At 45.1% G+C, this 15,731-nt stretch overlaps 1 protein-coding gene across 5 annotated transcripts in view; it reads left to right on the top strand.

Annotated features, from left to right (window-relative positions):
- The window catches only part of TACC2 (transforming acidic coiled-coil containing protein 2), a 256,965-nt gene that overhangs the window by 22,096 nt on the left and 219,138 nt on the right, over positions 1-15,731 (top strand). For 3 of the 5 annotated variants that reach the window (XM_068259412.1, XM_068259413.1, XM_068259410.1), the window contains exon 2: positions 12,522-12,591. The exons of 1 other annotated variant lie outside the window; for it this stretch is intronic. In XM_068259412.1, the coding sequence (XP_068115513.1) occupies positions 12,553-12,591 (39 nt within the window). In that variant the 5' untranslated portion in view covers positions 12,522-12,552. Of the gene's footprint in view, positions 1-12,123; positions 12,194-12,521; positions 12,592-15,731 lie in introns of those variants that run through there. One more of the 5 variants, XM_068259411.1, reaches the window with a different exon arrangement.

Raw genomic sequence — 15,731 nt, 5'->3', positions numbered from 1 at the left:
TGTGTGATCCAGAGAACTTCTGACAATGTAAATGGCTCATTATTGCACAAGGGTTGCATGCTACATGAGCAGCAGATGAATTTGGATCAAATTCTATGTAGATATTTTTGTGTATGTATAATATGTTGCTGGGTTTGCCATGTGGTGCAGGTGTGTATTCCTTCAAGATTGAGTCCCACAATTGCCTGTGGGCCTTGTAGAATGCATCCTGACTTCCAGCATGCCTCTACATTAAGTTTAGCATTGAAGGCTGGGTCAGCACTTTCACAGGGGCAAACTGGGCCAGAGGATCCTCAAGTGGGCCCTGCTTCTGATAGTACGTCATTTGTATGGGGTGCAGTGGCCCCTAAGGTAACAAGGGAATTAGTGTTTGATCCAGGGCCGATACTCAGTTACAAGGTCACCTAACACTTCTACTAGGGAGTTGACCACCTATTGGTGTCTATCTGAGAGGGGTTGGAGGGACAGAAGACACTTAGTACAACTATACTGGGGGTAAGCGCCATATGTTCATTTTTGCCCATGGCCCCATTTCACCTAAAACTGGACCTAAAACTGGGGTTTGTATGTTTTCCCCCCATGTCTGTGTGGGTTTCCTCCGGGCATTCCGGTTTCCTCCAACACCCCGAAAACATACAGATAACTTAATTGGCTTCCCCACACATTGGCCCTAGACTATGATACGTGCACTACATGATACACACATAGACATATGACTATGGTAGGGATTAGATTGTGAGCTCCTCTGAGGGACAGTTAAGTGAAAAGACAACATACTCTGTACAGCGCTGCAGAAGATGTGGGCGCTATATAAATACTGAATAATAATAATAATTGTTGGGGGATTTTATGCATACCTACACCATGTACAGCGGAGGCTCTGCTGCAACTTAAAGTGTATCTGCAGTCATCAAAATGATACTGCAATGCTATCAATAGCCTGCTATTGCCTGAAATTGTTTTCATTAGGTCTTGCAATTTATGTCTACAGACCACTGTAGAAATGTTTTGTACCGTGCTGTCTGACATACTCTCACTCCTGCTCTTCACCTGGACTTGAGGTGATGTCAATGCAAAGTGACTCAGGGCAAGGTAAGCACCACTTGGGAAATAGAGAGGTCCAGCACTGCGATGTGCAAATTTATTGCCTTCATGGACACATGGGTTCCTGAAAGCCCCAAATCCCAATGGGAATGTGGATTTGCAAGTTTGCAGACCAGTAAGGCCTAGCAAGCATGCAGACTAGTTCGGTTACTATATGGGGAAAGCCAAGGCTGGATTTTAGTGCCACTAGGCCAAGTATGTTGCGGGTCCCCTTTCTTGTGCAGCAGCACCCCTCCCATTCCATGTGCAGCCCCCTGTGTAGCCCCCTCTTCCATAGGCATCATACATATACAGAAGCCCCTTTCTTTCATGAACAGCTCCCTTGGCTATCAGTTTCCTTTTTTTGTGTTTCAAAGTTTTTATTGAAAATTTTTAAACATGAACAATGGATAACATAGGGAAAGAAACATAAACCAACAAAGCTCATGAAATACAATGCATCGGACACAGGGTGACCATAAGTGATAAAGTAATAGCATAACCTGAATAACATAATAGGTGTATAGAAGATGAGAGGGCTGGACCCTCTTCAAAGCAGGCGTGCAATGCGTCACCCCAGCTGGGGTAAGCATGAGAGCCCAGCTTTAATTGACAAATCGTCCAATGTACCTCAAAAAGAAGGGGAAGAGACCAACAACACTAAGGGTAACTGGGAAGGGGCCAGCCTGGATCAATAGGCCCGGTGAGGGAAGGGGAATAGTATCTATGGAGGGATAAATGTACCTCAGAGGTTCAAACCAACTATCTGGGCTATGCTATGGTGAGGGGTGGGTGTAGGAGCCGACCTGGAGGGGGAACGGGTAAAAAGGGGAAGGCCGGTGAGAAGGGGAGCTTAGGGGGTTGGCTCAAACAGCGAGCAGTTTCCCTTTTTTTTAATGTGTTTCTCCCCATTTTCATCTTCCTCTTTCATATGTAGCAACCCCTCTTTCATGTCCAGATGCCACATTGGGCTGCTGTCGCCCAAAGCCTAGGCCTCTGTGGCCTTCCCAGAAATCCAGCCCTGGGAGAGGAAGGCCAGCGGAGCGGCACTTGAGGAGCGTGTCACTGGCGTGAGTGGGGAGAACAATGATCTCTGCCACCGTTTGGGCCGAATGAGAGGCCACAGTACACACACTAGATTCTTGGCAGAAGTGGTTGTTATTGCCCCCTCGGACAAGTTTCATCTAGGGTGTGTAAGAGGCTTTATGCAACACTATCCATATTCCCTTTTGTAGTTTGGGTCATAACAGCTGTAACCAATCAATTCAGTATACCTCAATTCCATATAACATAACCGAACAAAACATAAACATCCCATTAAGGACATACTGCAACTGAGTTACGAGCAACATAACTGCTCCTGAAGTCCAATACTTCGTCTTGCAGTAATTCTTGTAAACAACACAAACTGTTGAGCAGCTGAAATCCTATATCAGGCTAGGAGGGGATAACATTTCACTTTCTAAACTACAGCATCTGATCCCCTCAGTTCCCATACATTTACAGTGTTGTTAAAAAAAGCAGTGATGGAGCACAGTATGGTATGTCCATGTACCAACTTTCCTGATACGTGCTGCTGGCATCAGATTCTAAATGAGCATATAGCTTTGAAAATATATTTCACAACATTCCTGATGGAACAGATTAAATTTTTTGCAAACCATCACATTCTTTTTATTTACACTTTACAGTAATTTTTACATAGTGCGCATGCACAGGACACAGGTGCGTGATCACTAGAGGTGCGTGGTGCACCTGCGCAGAAGAGTGCAACCTGGCTGGGGTTCGGGGATCTTATGGCAGGACCCAGGAGAAGAACAGAACTGCAGCGAGGGACCACACAGACTTCCAGGGGCTGGATTAAATCCCAGGTAAGTAAAGCTTAATAAGTACACTAAAACCTTGGATTGAGAGTAACTTGGTTTAAGAGTGCTTTGCAATACAAGCAAAATATTTTGTGAAATTTTGACTTGATATACAAGCAACGTCTTGATATACAAGCAAAGAAAAAGAAAGTATACAGTACATGCGTCACATCATCACAACTGAGTCGATAGTTCTTCTCCCTTTGGCGCTGCAGGATTGTACTTAAACAGAAACTCCGACCAAAAATTGAACTTTACCCCAATCAGTAGCTGATACCCCCTTTTACATGAGAAATCTATTCCTTTTCACAAACAGACCATCATGGGGCGCTGTATGACTGATATTGTGGTGAAACCCCTCCCACATGTAACCCCTCCCACAAGAAAATTTCGAACTTTTGGCAGTTTCCTGTCTGTGAACCTTTTTGCATTGTGGGAAATAGCTGTTTCAAACTGCCAAAAACCATGCAGCAGCTACATCACCTGAAAACAGTAAAATGTTCACCAGAGTTCCTCTTTAAAGAGAGCCTGAAGCCAATTTAAATACTTGTTTTTACCTGCTATTTGTGTTAAGGATTATGACCAGTGCTGAAACGCTGCATTCCCGCGGCAGAAAGAGGACTTTATACCCCCAAATCCCCGGGGCAAAAATCTTGGAGCACTTCCTGGTAGAGGCAGAGCTTCGCTCTGTAGCTCTGCCTCTACTGGAGTCAATCTCCGACGATCGCCGCCTCTCCCCTCTCATTCTTCTTTCACTGAGAGGGGCGGGGAGAGGCGGAGATCCAGCGGAGATTGACTCCAGTAGAGGCAGAGCTACAGCGCAAAGCTCTGTCTCCCCGAGCAGCAAAATACACAACCTGGGAAGTCATGGAATTTTGCTCCCGGGATTTGGGGGGTATAAAGCCCTCGTTCTGCCGCGGGAATGCGGCGTTTCAGCACTGGTCATATTGCTTATGGCAAATAGCGGGTAAAAACAAGTATATAAATTGGCTTCGGACTCTCTTTAATCTGAGTGTAGGGACTGTACAATATCACATTTCCATGAAATCCTCAAAAGCAACTGTCATTGGATAAGTTCCTTGTTATGGTGGCCACTAGTGATCCAATCTTTTCCTTCCAATCTTACCATTTCTATGTAATATAAGGGAACTGCCTAAATTATCCATTCAATAATATCACTCAATCTACCCTTCTACTGCATAGATTTGGTAAAATTGGATGAAAAAGATTGTATCATTAGTGGCCACCTTTAAAGCCACAAAAAAAAAAAAAGGTTTGAGGCGAGCCAGCAGATGGAAATGATTCTGTTATAGCGAAAGTCTTGTTTACATTTTTATCTTATACTATTTTACTATAACTGTTTTTGGATTGTGCAATGAATCAACTGGGTTTCCATTGATTCTTATGGGGAAATTTGATTTAATATAAGAGTGCTGAAATACAAGTATATTTCTGAAACAAATTATGCTTGCAAATAGTTAAAGTGTATCTGAGACGAGAAGCGGCCTCAAGGGGGCTTAAGGAAGCCCCAGGTAAGTATGGAACCTGAGACGCTTCTCGTCTCTGGTTCCCTTTAGTCTCGGTTGTACTTTCAGTAAATATCAAACTTTTTATTTTATCTTTTTATTTTTATTTTTATTTTTTTTTTATTTTTTTTTCCAAATAATTTTTATTGGGTTTTTTTTTTTTCTTTTTTTTAAACATACAAACAAAATCAATAACAATCGAACTAGGAAAAGAGGTTAGCATCAATAGTCTGGTTGTCCAATAGTGTACGGGCACCTGGGGCCCATCTATTTAGTTGGGGTTTGGTTTTAAGCAATCCATGGCTGTAGTTTCATATAAGTCCCAAGTGTTGCAACATAGGCAGTCTATTGGATTATTGATAATTAGTGTTGTTCCAGGGAACTTGAGTTGACGAGTCTTGGTTAGCTAATTTCGCAAAGAGTATAGGCGAGTATATTTTGTGGCTATGTGCATAATTCCTTTTAATGTTAACCTGGAAATGCAGGTTTAGATGCTAGGATGATAGGGAGAGAGAGAAAGGGATCTAGGGGAGGGGGGGGGGGGTAGGAGAAAAAGGAGGGTGGGGGATTGGGAATGGGTAAGGGGAATCGTCCTGACATCTGTATGTGGGTGGCTTTGGTCTCATATCTAGGTGAGGTAGGGACCACTTCGAGTGAAGGAAGTCTTTTAGGCTATCATGAATGCCCTCCCTTTATCAGAATCCCTAAAGTCTATCCACACTGCCCATCTCGAGACAAAGGCCTCGGCATTATCCTGCACTGGAGTATAGAGGTCTTCCAGGTGCATAATGTTATTTAGTTCCTTGTATAGCTCTGTCATAGTTGGGGTTGAGATAGATTTCCAGTGTCTGGCTATTAACAAGCGGGCTGAGGACAGTAATTGGGGGGTCAGTGTTTTTTTGATGGAGGAAACTTTTCCCGGAAGTAATGTAAGCAATGCTGTTGAGGCCTGAAGGGGCAGAGATGTACAATATAGGAATTGATGAATTTTGAAAACCCTTTCCCAAAAAATTTGTATTAGGGGACATGTCCACCATATATGGAGGTATGTGCCAACTGATTTTGTGCATCTCCAGCATATATTAGTGGTATCTTTATTGAATTTGGCTACTTGAACTGGGATCCTGTACCATCTGGCATAGATTTTGAAATTTCTTTCTCGGAAGTTCAGTGAGACTGAGGATTTGTGTGTTAATTCAAATATTTTTTCCCAGTTTTCCGCGGTGAGGGGTCGGTCAAGCTCATTTTCCCAAGTATCAGTTAGCTTCAAAAGATCCTTTTCGCTGTTAGCACATACCAAGAATGTGTATATAAGAGAAACTTTATGTTCTATTGATTTTTCTGAAGTGCAGAGTCGCTCAAAAGGGGTTAGGTTCCTATGTATATTGGCCTTGACTATGAGGGATCTATAGAATTCCGCGAGTTGTAGCCAGAGCAGCCAGTTTATGTGTGGAGGGGCTTCTGGGTTGCCCATCTTGTCCCTAGGGGTAAGTTTACCTCCTGATATGATGTGTTTAACTTGGGGCCAAAAATCTCGGTCCCATCCTAGGATAGAACGTTCTTTAATGCCTACTGCCAGAACAGGATTGTCCAGGAGGGACATAAGAGGGCTGTATTTAGTGGAGAGGTTTAGGGTGTCTCTAAGTTAATTCCATCTTTTAATGACTAGTGGGGTCCAGAAAGCGAGGTTGTCTGCCTCGAGATTTGTATTACCTATGGTCCATAGTAGTGCTCTGGGGTCTAAGTGAGATAGTGTTGTTTCTAAGGTAACCCATTGTTTGTTTTTCCTGTCTTGAAACCAGTTTAAGATGTGTGTGAGTATGACTGCGTTGTAGTAGGCTTTAATGTCTGGGAGGCCCATACCGCCCTCTGTTTTAGGTCTAGTAAGAATTTTAAATTTTGTCCTATGGGTTTTTTGTTGCCAGATGAAGTTTAACATTAGTGACTGGAGTTTTTTAAGATACGTTGCTGGGAGTCTGATAGGTAGCGCTTGTAAGGTGTATAGCATTTTCGGAAGAGTGTCCATTTTGATTATGTTAATCCGGCTGGACCAGGTGAGTTTGAGGTTGGCCCAGTTGTCTAGTTCCTGCTGGAGTTTAACTAGGAGTTTGGGGTAGTTAAGATGGAAGAGCTGGGATGTTTCGTTAGATATGTATACTCCTAGATATTTGATATGACTAGGTTGCCAACGGAATGTAAAGGAATTTTTGAGGGTGTTGACTGTTCGCGGGGGCAGATTGATATTAAGTACTTCAGTCTTACTAATGTTTATCTTAAAGTTACTGATATTTCCAAATTTTTCTAGTTCTGCTAGAACATGTGGAAATGCTATGTGTGGGTTTGAGATGTATATTAAGAGATCATCGGCAAACAGTGAGAGTTTGTAATGTTGGTCCCCTGTTTGTATCCCTCGTATGGAAGGGTTTTGTCTGAGGGCAATGGCTAGGTGTTCCATGCATATTACATAGAGTAGTGGGGAGAGGGGGCACCCCTGTCTGGTACCGTTCGCGATATTGAAGGCATCCGACAGGGTCCCGTTTACTCTGATTCTGGCACTAGGATTTACATATAGCGACATTATTTTGTTTTTGAAGTTTGTACCTAAACCCAACTGGGCTAGGGAGAGCTCAAGAAAGAGCCAGTGTACCCTGTCGAATGCCTTCTCAGCGTCTACTGACATGATGCATAGAGGGGTTTTTGTTTTTTTGGCGTGGTGTATCAGGGAGACTGTTTTTAGGGTGTTGTCCCTAGCTTCTCTTCCCACCACGAATCCTGATTGGTCGGTATGAATGACATCTGGAAGTAGCGGTTTTAGCCTCTCTGCTAGAAGTTTGGCGAAGAGCTTTAAATCTATATTTATTAGCGAGATGGGTCTATAATTTGAGCAACTATTGGGGTCCTTTCCTGGTTTGGGGATGACAGTGATGTGGGCCGTTGACGTTTGTGGGGTGAATGTGTGGGACTCGTCAATGGAATTAAAGGTTTTGAGTAAGATTGGGGATAATAAAGAGCAAAATTGTTTATAAAAAGGGCCTGTGAACCCGTCTGGTCCGGGGCTTTTGCCTTTTTTTAAGGCTCTGATTCCAGATGTTAGTTCAATTTCAGTGAATTCTTCTTCTAGGGCTTGGAGGGATTCTGGGGGTAGTGTCGGGAGGGGGGAGGATTTGATGTAATTGGCTATTTTTTCTTTTAGGAGTGTTGGATCCATATTGTGGTATCTGCTTTTGATGTTGTAGAGGTTGGAGTAATATTGGTGAAATTCCCCAGCTATTTCGGAGGTTTTATATTTGGTTTGGCCCTTGGAGTCTTTTATAGTGAATATATTTGTAGAGGAAGGATTGGGATGCAGGTATTTGGCCAGGAGAGTCCCACATTTCCCTCCTTTATGAAATAAGGTACTACGTAGTCTCTCTCTGGCTGATAGGGTTTTCTGGTCTAGAATAGTTAGTAAAGAGTGTCTGGTATTTGATAGTTTAAGATCCCCTGCCGGGGTGTAATTGTCCTTGAGTTCCTGCTCTAAGAGGTTGATTTCCTGTAGGAGGTGTGTAATCTGGGCCGATTGTTCTTTTTTAAGTCTAGAGCCATGGGAGATAAATACTCCTCTCAAGACACATTTCAACGTTTCCCATTTAATGGTATCAGAAGTGTCGTCTGTTGAGTGGTTAATACAGAAGTTTTCAATAGATTTTTTGATATCTGCTACACATTCTGGGTTTTTAAGAAGATTATCATTTAATCTCCAGTGGCTCTGTGTGTAATTATTTTTGCTTAAGGAAAATGAGCAAAAAATGGGGGAATGGTCTGACCATATCCTGTTCCCTATGGAGGCCTGGACATCCTTTTCTAAAAGTCTCTGGGATATAAAGATGTAATCTATACGACTGTGTGTGTGATGCACAGCAGAGAAAAAAGAGTAGTCCCTCTCTGTGGGATGGAGGATCCTCCAAGCATCCACTAAGCAAAGTGCTCCTAGTTTGTTTTTTAGGTTAGATAAGACCGAATTGGGTAGAGGGGAACGTTGTGAGGAAGCATCTAATTTTGGGTTGAGACAAAGATTGAAGTCGCCCCCTAATATGATGGAGCCTTCAGCAAAATTGGTTAGTTTGGTTAGGTAAGCTAAAAGAGTGCGACCTTGGTTTTGGTTGGGGAGATAGAAATTAGCCAGAGTGTATTTAATTTCATGTATTTGGATTATGACAAAGAGGTATCTCCCCTGCGTGTCCGAGAGGTCTTTTATGAAGGTGTAGTTTAGGTTTTTGTGGAATCCTATTGAGACTCCTTTGGTCTTGTTCAGTGGGCTAGTGCTGTGGTGCCATTTGTTATAATATCTGGATTTGAAGGGGGGGACATGGCCTTCCTTGAAATGTGTTTCTTGAAGAAACAGAATGGAGGCCTTATGTTTGTGTAGATGATGTAGAACTTGTGACCTTTTAGTGGGGGAATTGAACCCTTTGACATTGTAGGAGGCAATCTGGCATCTATCCATTTTTGGGGACCATGGGGGTTTTGAGTTTTAATGATCCTTTAGCAATGAAGGTTAGAGGTAGGCTCCAGAGACCTTCCAGATAGGTGTTGTTATTGGTCAGGACGATGGGAGGGGGGGGGGGGAGGAGGGAACCTATGTGGCGGGGAGGAAAGTAGAGAATCACAGTATAAGAAATATAACAACATAAATGTCAGGTGAAAAGTCAACCTGAATAATTTTGAATTTATCTTCAGAGAACACCACACTGACGGTGCAAGCAGTGTCAGCGTGGTGAACGATTTGGTGGGGAGTGGAAGCATGAGACCGGGGTCGAGAGCTCCCAACTAACCCTGAGTTGTTTTGTTAATCTATTTAGCCCGAGTACATACAGTTCTCATCTCAGGGATAACTAAATGTAAACCTATATACTTTAGTTGTATATATAAACAGAGACACGGACACAGGTGGCGTGACCAGGGAGGAGGAGGGAACTACATGTTTTGCTTCATATTTAAACCCATCATAAAATCTAAGGGTTAGATTTAGTAACTTGGTGTTATTGGGTTTTAGTCCTTATTGAGGGGTGACAGGTTTGACTGGGTCCTTTAAGGAGAATGTACGGTATGATCCAACATTCTTTTGGGAGGAGGTATGTTAGAGATTAGGGGATTTGTGGGTTTGGTGGTTTATTTGACTTCCCCCTGGTGCGCCACCTGAGTAGTACAATTATAACATAACATCACATCAATTAGTGTAACAGATTCTATGAACTAACAACATGTCTAACTTAATATGGAACAGTTGTACGGCCTTCAACCGTTAGGGAAAGCCACCGTAACACATGTATTATGTCTGCAGGGATAATGAGAGTATGTTAGCCCCAGTGTACTTTCCCAGAAAAAGAGATGACAATAGGGCAGCAAGTAAGAGAAGGCTAAAGATACTTAGCGGTTTGTATTAGCTCTTTGTGACCTGTGTTTGTAAGGAACTCTTTTCCATCTTTCTCTTTGTGGCATGGCCAGGGTTGTTGGTTGAATTGGCCATTCTTCTAGCTCAATTGCCGGCAAGTCGAAAGTGTCTATGACCTTTTGTAAATCCTGAGGGGAAGCAAAGTTGACCGTTTTACCATCTTTCCCTATATTAACAGAAAAGGGGTAGCCCCAGCGGTATGGAATGTCCTTTTCTCTGAGGGCCTCCAGCATAGGCTTGATGGCTTTCCGTAACTGAAGAGTTAAACTGGAGAGGTCCGGGAGCAGGCGGATTGTTGCTCCTTCATAGTCAATTTCACCCTTAGAGCGAGCTGCCAACATGATCGCTTCTTTTTCTTTGAAAAAGTGGACTCTGCATAGGATATCACGGGGTCTGGCCGGGTCAGTGCTTGTAGGGCCAGCGGTTCTGTGGGCTCTATCAATCTCTATCTTGTTCCCTGTAGGTGCGTCTAGGAACTTGTTGAAGATGGCTTCCGTAGTAGCCATTATGTCAGGGGCTCGGGTAGTTTCAGGGACTCCTCTGATGCGGATATTGTTCCGTCTTTGGCGATTTTCTAGATCGTCTATTTTCAAGTATAAAGCGTTAATGTGACCTGAGTGAGCATTGATAGTAGTCTGGTGGCTCAGCAAGGTTTTTTTTGTGTCTTCTTGCTGCTTTTCCACCTCTTCTACTCGTGTGTTCACATGGCAAAAGTCTTGGCGGAATTCCGCCATCTCCTGTTTATAAGAGTCCATGATGCGTGTGACGCAGTTTTCGAGGTCTTGTTTGGTCGGCAAAGACCTTATATATTCATGCAAGTCCACCTCTATATATGATTCAGCACCTTCCGAGGCAGGGGAGAAGGTGGTATGTATGTTGTGGTTGGGAGATCGGGGGGAGTTGCGGGGAGTAGATGGGCCTGCGGACCCGATAGAAGCAGAGTCCTGTGTGAGTTGCGGGGACGCCGGGCTCATACCTTGTTTAGGGATGTCCGTCTTTTTCAGCGTCCGGGCATTGGATGTCTTGGCCTGAGGTGGAGGCCGTTTGAGGGGATTTGGGCCCGCTATTGTAGAGGCAGGGCTTTTTTTTGCTGGGCTTTCCGTGTACCTCGGAGGTTCGTGCGCCGGCCGGTCATAGGCCTCGTCGCCATCTTGTTGCACTAGCGCTGGCCAGACCCCTTTGCTTTGGGTCGATTCAGGTGGGGTAAGGTTTTCTTTTAGGTGGTTCTCGTTGCCGGCGGGAGGCTTGGAGGTGTGTGGGCCGATGTCCGGGCTATTGGGAGGTGAGCGGCTTTTGTTAGCCTTGTGCGCATCTCGGCCTGTGTTGTCCTCTGGTGTCTCCGCCATGTTATCGGTCTCGCGTTCCTGGAGTCTTCTCTCCAGGGGGCGAAGGAACCGTCTGATTTGCGATTGGGACGGTTTGTTCTTTTTGCTATTGCCTCCTCTCTTCTTATTGCTGCCCATTAGCAAATTTTTTCGCGAGGGAGAGCTGTTGTAGATCGTAATGAGTTCAGGGCTGCGGGAGCTCTTAGCAGAAGCGTCTTCACGCGGCCATCAGCAAGCCACGCCCCCCAAACTTTTTATTTTAATAGCACCACGGGTTCACTTAAAGGGCGGTACAAGTACTAAAGCGTTCTTGGCCATGGCAGGTGGTTGGGGCCGCCCCTACTCAGAATCTAGTTTGTGCACAACTGACCTAATGCACCGCCAAGATATCCGGAGTACCCAAATGTCTTGGTTGAGCAGATTGTCCTACTTACCTCTCCTGCAGGAAGCCACTCCCTCGTGTGCAAAGCTGTCCACCCTACTTCCCCCTTCATAGCTACAAGACGCATTACAAGGCTGTAGCCAGGTCCAGAAAAGTCACAGCTGGCTGCAAATTCAAATGCTAGGGTCATTTTTAATAACTTTAAAATACAAAGTGGCTTATGTTGAACTGATTGTGGTGTGTTTATTTTTAGCTTTCCTGTAAGATTTCTCTAGAAAGCATGTATAAATCAGTTTTAGTTTTCAAAGGAACTAATTGCCAAGTAGGAAGAGCATCTGCGTTTTATTGGAACACTAATCTGGGCTATTGCAGCAGTATTACGTGACATGTCAGATGATCCTGGATAAATTGGGAGACTAGTCAGGGCGGGGGCCGTCAATGTGTGCTTAGCAGGTTTGGTGTTGTGGTGGGCGGGTCTCAGATAATAGGTGTATTTTACCTGCTTGTGTAGGAGGAAGAGAAGAGAAAGCTTTGCACTTCTTCAAGCAGTCTGGAATCTCAGGCAGCCTATTTTTGCAGTAAGTATATGGAAGATGTGAGGACTTTCTCATGGAATATGACTGTCCTCAGGTAGCTGTGAGATAGATTTACATTAATGACAGTAAGACGAACCCTTACACGGGACTGTATTTTCCTGGGGGCGGCAAAGTAGACGGTAGTACTAGTAGGTCACTTTATAACATGTGGGAAGCCTTTTGTGGAGTCTACAGTAAAGCTATTTTGTTGCAAGAGAGGCAAGCAAACTATATAATGCAGAAACAGCAATATACCTATTACCTGCCGTGGTAATAGTACTAATACTATACAATGCATTGCTGAATGGCTTTTGTTATTTTTCGTTTGCAGCACTTCATAAATGACAGCTGCTTAGCCCAAGATGGGGAACGACAACAGCCGAAATAAAGAGGAACCTGAGGTGAGGCGGTGTGGCTATTTCTCACAGTGATGTTACTACGAAATATGTAATTTTTGCTGAGTACTGAATGGGGGTAGTGACAGATATTGGCAGGGCTATGAAGGGCTGGTTCTAAGCTTTCTGTTGCCTGAAGCAAACTTTGAAAGATGTGCCCACCTGCGAGACCATCGGCACCAGTTAGCAAAAGGAGCAGCGGGCGGCTGTAATTGGCTGGTCTGATTGGTCGCATGCCAAAGCTTCCCCTCTGACTGGCCATGGACACCTCTCGCCGGTGATGGGGTTTTACCGCAGCACGCCCTATGATGTCATAGGGTGGCAGGTGACACTGGTTGAATGAGGACGGGGATGCGTGGATGAGGAGGGTAGTGTGTGCCAGGAAGGCAGGTGCGAGAGGGAAGAGGAGGCAGGTGCCAGGTGGCCCAAATTGTTTGTCCAAATGCCGCCCCCTAAATCTTGCGGCCTGAATCACGATTCAAGTGGCTTTATGGTTGGTCCATCCCTGGGGCTTTGTATGCCTGGGGTACTGCTGGGCTTCTAGGTGCCACATTGCTGTCCTCCCCTCTGCTGCTATATGATGCTATCCTGTGCTCTCTCTACCTTCCTCCATGCAGAGCTTTGTAAGGAAGAAGCACTGGAGTTGCTAATGATGGGTTCTCTGGTGCTTAATTTTGGGCGGTGAGAGTTTAGCTAATAATTAAGTTTGTTAATTCATTTTAAGGCCTAGTTTAGTTTCATCTCTATAAAACGCAATTATAAAAAAGTGCATGCAAAATGATATTGCTAAGACACCTCAGGATTTATACTTACCAGGGGCTTCCACCAGCCCCTGTAGTCTGTCTGTCCCCCCATATTCTGTCCGAACCCCTCTGTTGTTGCGCTGGGTACGTTCTTCCCAAGAAGTTACAGTCTTTGTGAACTGCACATGTGCAGAACACTGCTGGCCATAGGAGTGCAATTGGGGGGAGGGGGATAAGTGGTAGTGTGCAGCTGGGACTCTGCATGCACAGTGGCCTGTGACTAGGCCATTTGGGGAATTTATTGGACCAGGCTGCTGGAGGAAGGAGGGGACTGGACAGAATCCATTGTACCACACAGACTACAGGGGGCCGTAGAAGCCCCAGGTAAGTATAAATCCTGAGGTTTTCTTCACCTCAGGTACACTTTAAAGTGAACCTCCAGACTAAAAATCGACTCAGCAGCACTGAAAAGGCTTGGTGTTTCTTTAACAGTTTCACAGCATCAGGACTTTGTTTCTCTTATACAAGACTCATTTTTAGCTGCACAGAAGAAAACTGCCCGGGCATTTTTCCCCTGATGCTGTGCAAAGCATGATGGGATTTCTGATGTTGTTGCTCTCGTTCTGCTGTTTTAATGCAATTTTTTTTTCTTACATTTTGAATTTGACATTTGAAGCCTAGCGTGTGCAGCTGGGAGGGGTGATCAGGACACAGGACAGTTGGAACTGTGTCTCCTGCTCCCTGTCACCTCCTTTCAACCAGAAAGATGGCTGCCCCCATGACAAAGATGGCAGCCCCCATGAATCACAAACATTTGCCTGTTCTTTTAAAACAGGGTGAGTAAGAGATTATATTACCCATCTATTCTAATTAACATAACTAATGTAACTTAATGACAGTATGTTTGTTTAGGCTGAAGTTCCCCTTTAAGGCCCTATTTACACACTTCAAGTGTACCTGAGTTGGGGAAAATACTAAAAAATTATACATACCCGGGGCTTCCTCCAGCCCCCTTCAGGCTGACTGGTCCCTTGCCGTCTTCCCAGGCCACCTGGAACCAGAGGCATAGCTAAGGGTGGGCAAGGGGGGACATATGTCCCCGGGTACAACACTGTTAGGGCGCTCAGTGGGGCTGCTGTACCCTCACATGGGTGAGAGGCAGGGCCGAGGCATAGGCTGGAGAGGTTCCAGCCTCAGGGCGCAGTGTAGGAAGGGGCGCACAATTCATTCAGTTGTCATTCCTAATTGTGTTTGAAGCAGAAAGAAATAAGAAAAGGGGATACATGGCAGTGATTGCAAGCCATATAACTAGATATTAAGGTGTTGGGGAGGTTGTGGGCCCTGTGGCCCTCTTAGTCTAATAGCAATCAGTGTGTGACGGCTGGGGTGGGAGGGATGGAGGGGCGCACTTTGGTGTCTCAGCCTTGGGTGCTGGAGGACCTTGTCCCTGCTCTGGTGAGAGGCAGCTGGCCACCTGAAGTGCCACTGCTTCTCTCCCTCTGCAGTGGAGTGAGTAAATGTTAACACCAGAAGACTCACTGGCTCCGACATTGAATGACATCATCTCTCCCCTGTTACCAAGGAGATGATGCTGTGCACCCTGCAGAGGACAGATGATGGTGTCACTGGAACATTGGAGCCAGTGAGTCTTCTGCTGTTGCATCTGGCTATATAGAGGGGGGCACATCCGGCTATCTAAACAGGGAAGGGGGGCACATCTAGCATCTATAGAGGGGCACACTGGCTATCTGAACAGGGAAGGGGGCACATATGATTATCTAAAAAAGGAAGGGGGAGGGGGGGGGCACATTTTGGCTATATAATAAGCATTTGTACATTTGGCTCCACCCATGACCATGCTTACATTCTGATGCGTGGTCTTGCCATTTTTTTTTTTTTTTGCAAGGGGCGCGCAAAAACTGTCTTTGTCCCCAGGTGGTGAAAACTCTAGCTACGCCTCTGCGCCTGGATACTCCTTTAGGTGGCCCGGTTATTTTGTCAATCGGCAGAACTCCCAGCGATGGAAGCGCGCGCGCCCAGGCTGTGCATGCACAGTACGCCCTGATGGGCAGAATTACCAGGCCAAACTGCGGAGGATCCAGGCAGCGCAGGAGAACGGCGAGGGGCTGAACAGCCTGTAGGGGGCTGTAGGAAACTCCAGGTACAATTAAAATAGATAGGTAATATAATCTCTTACCCACACTGTTTTAAAAGAACAGGCAAATGTTTGATTTCATGATGGCAGCCATCTTTTTGGTTGAAAGGAGGTGACAGGGAGCATGAGACACAGTTCCAACTGTCCTGTGTCCTGATCACCTCTCGCAGTTGCTAGGCAACGTGAATAACAACATAGGAAATCCCATCATGCTCTGCACAGCATCAGGGAAAAAAAGCCTGGGTTTT

The sequence above is a fragment of the Hyperolius riggenbachi genome, chromosome 10, assembly GCF_040937935.1.
Source record: "Hyperolius riggenbachi isolate aHypRig1 chromosome 10, aHypRig1.pri, whole genome shotgun sequence".
Taxonomy (NCBI): domain Eukaryota; kingdom Metazoa; phylum Chordata; class Amphibia; order Anura; family Hyperoliidae; genus Hyperolius; species Hyperolius riggenbachi.
The sequence above is the reverse complement of the archived record's forward strand: the minus strand, read 5'-3'. Positions and strand labels throughout refer to the sequence as shown.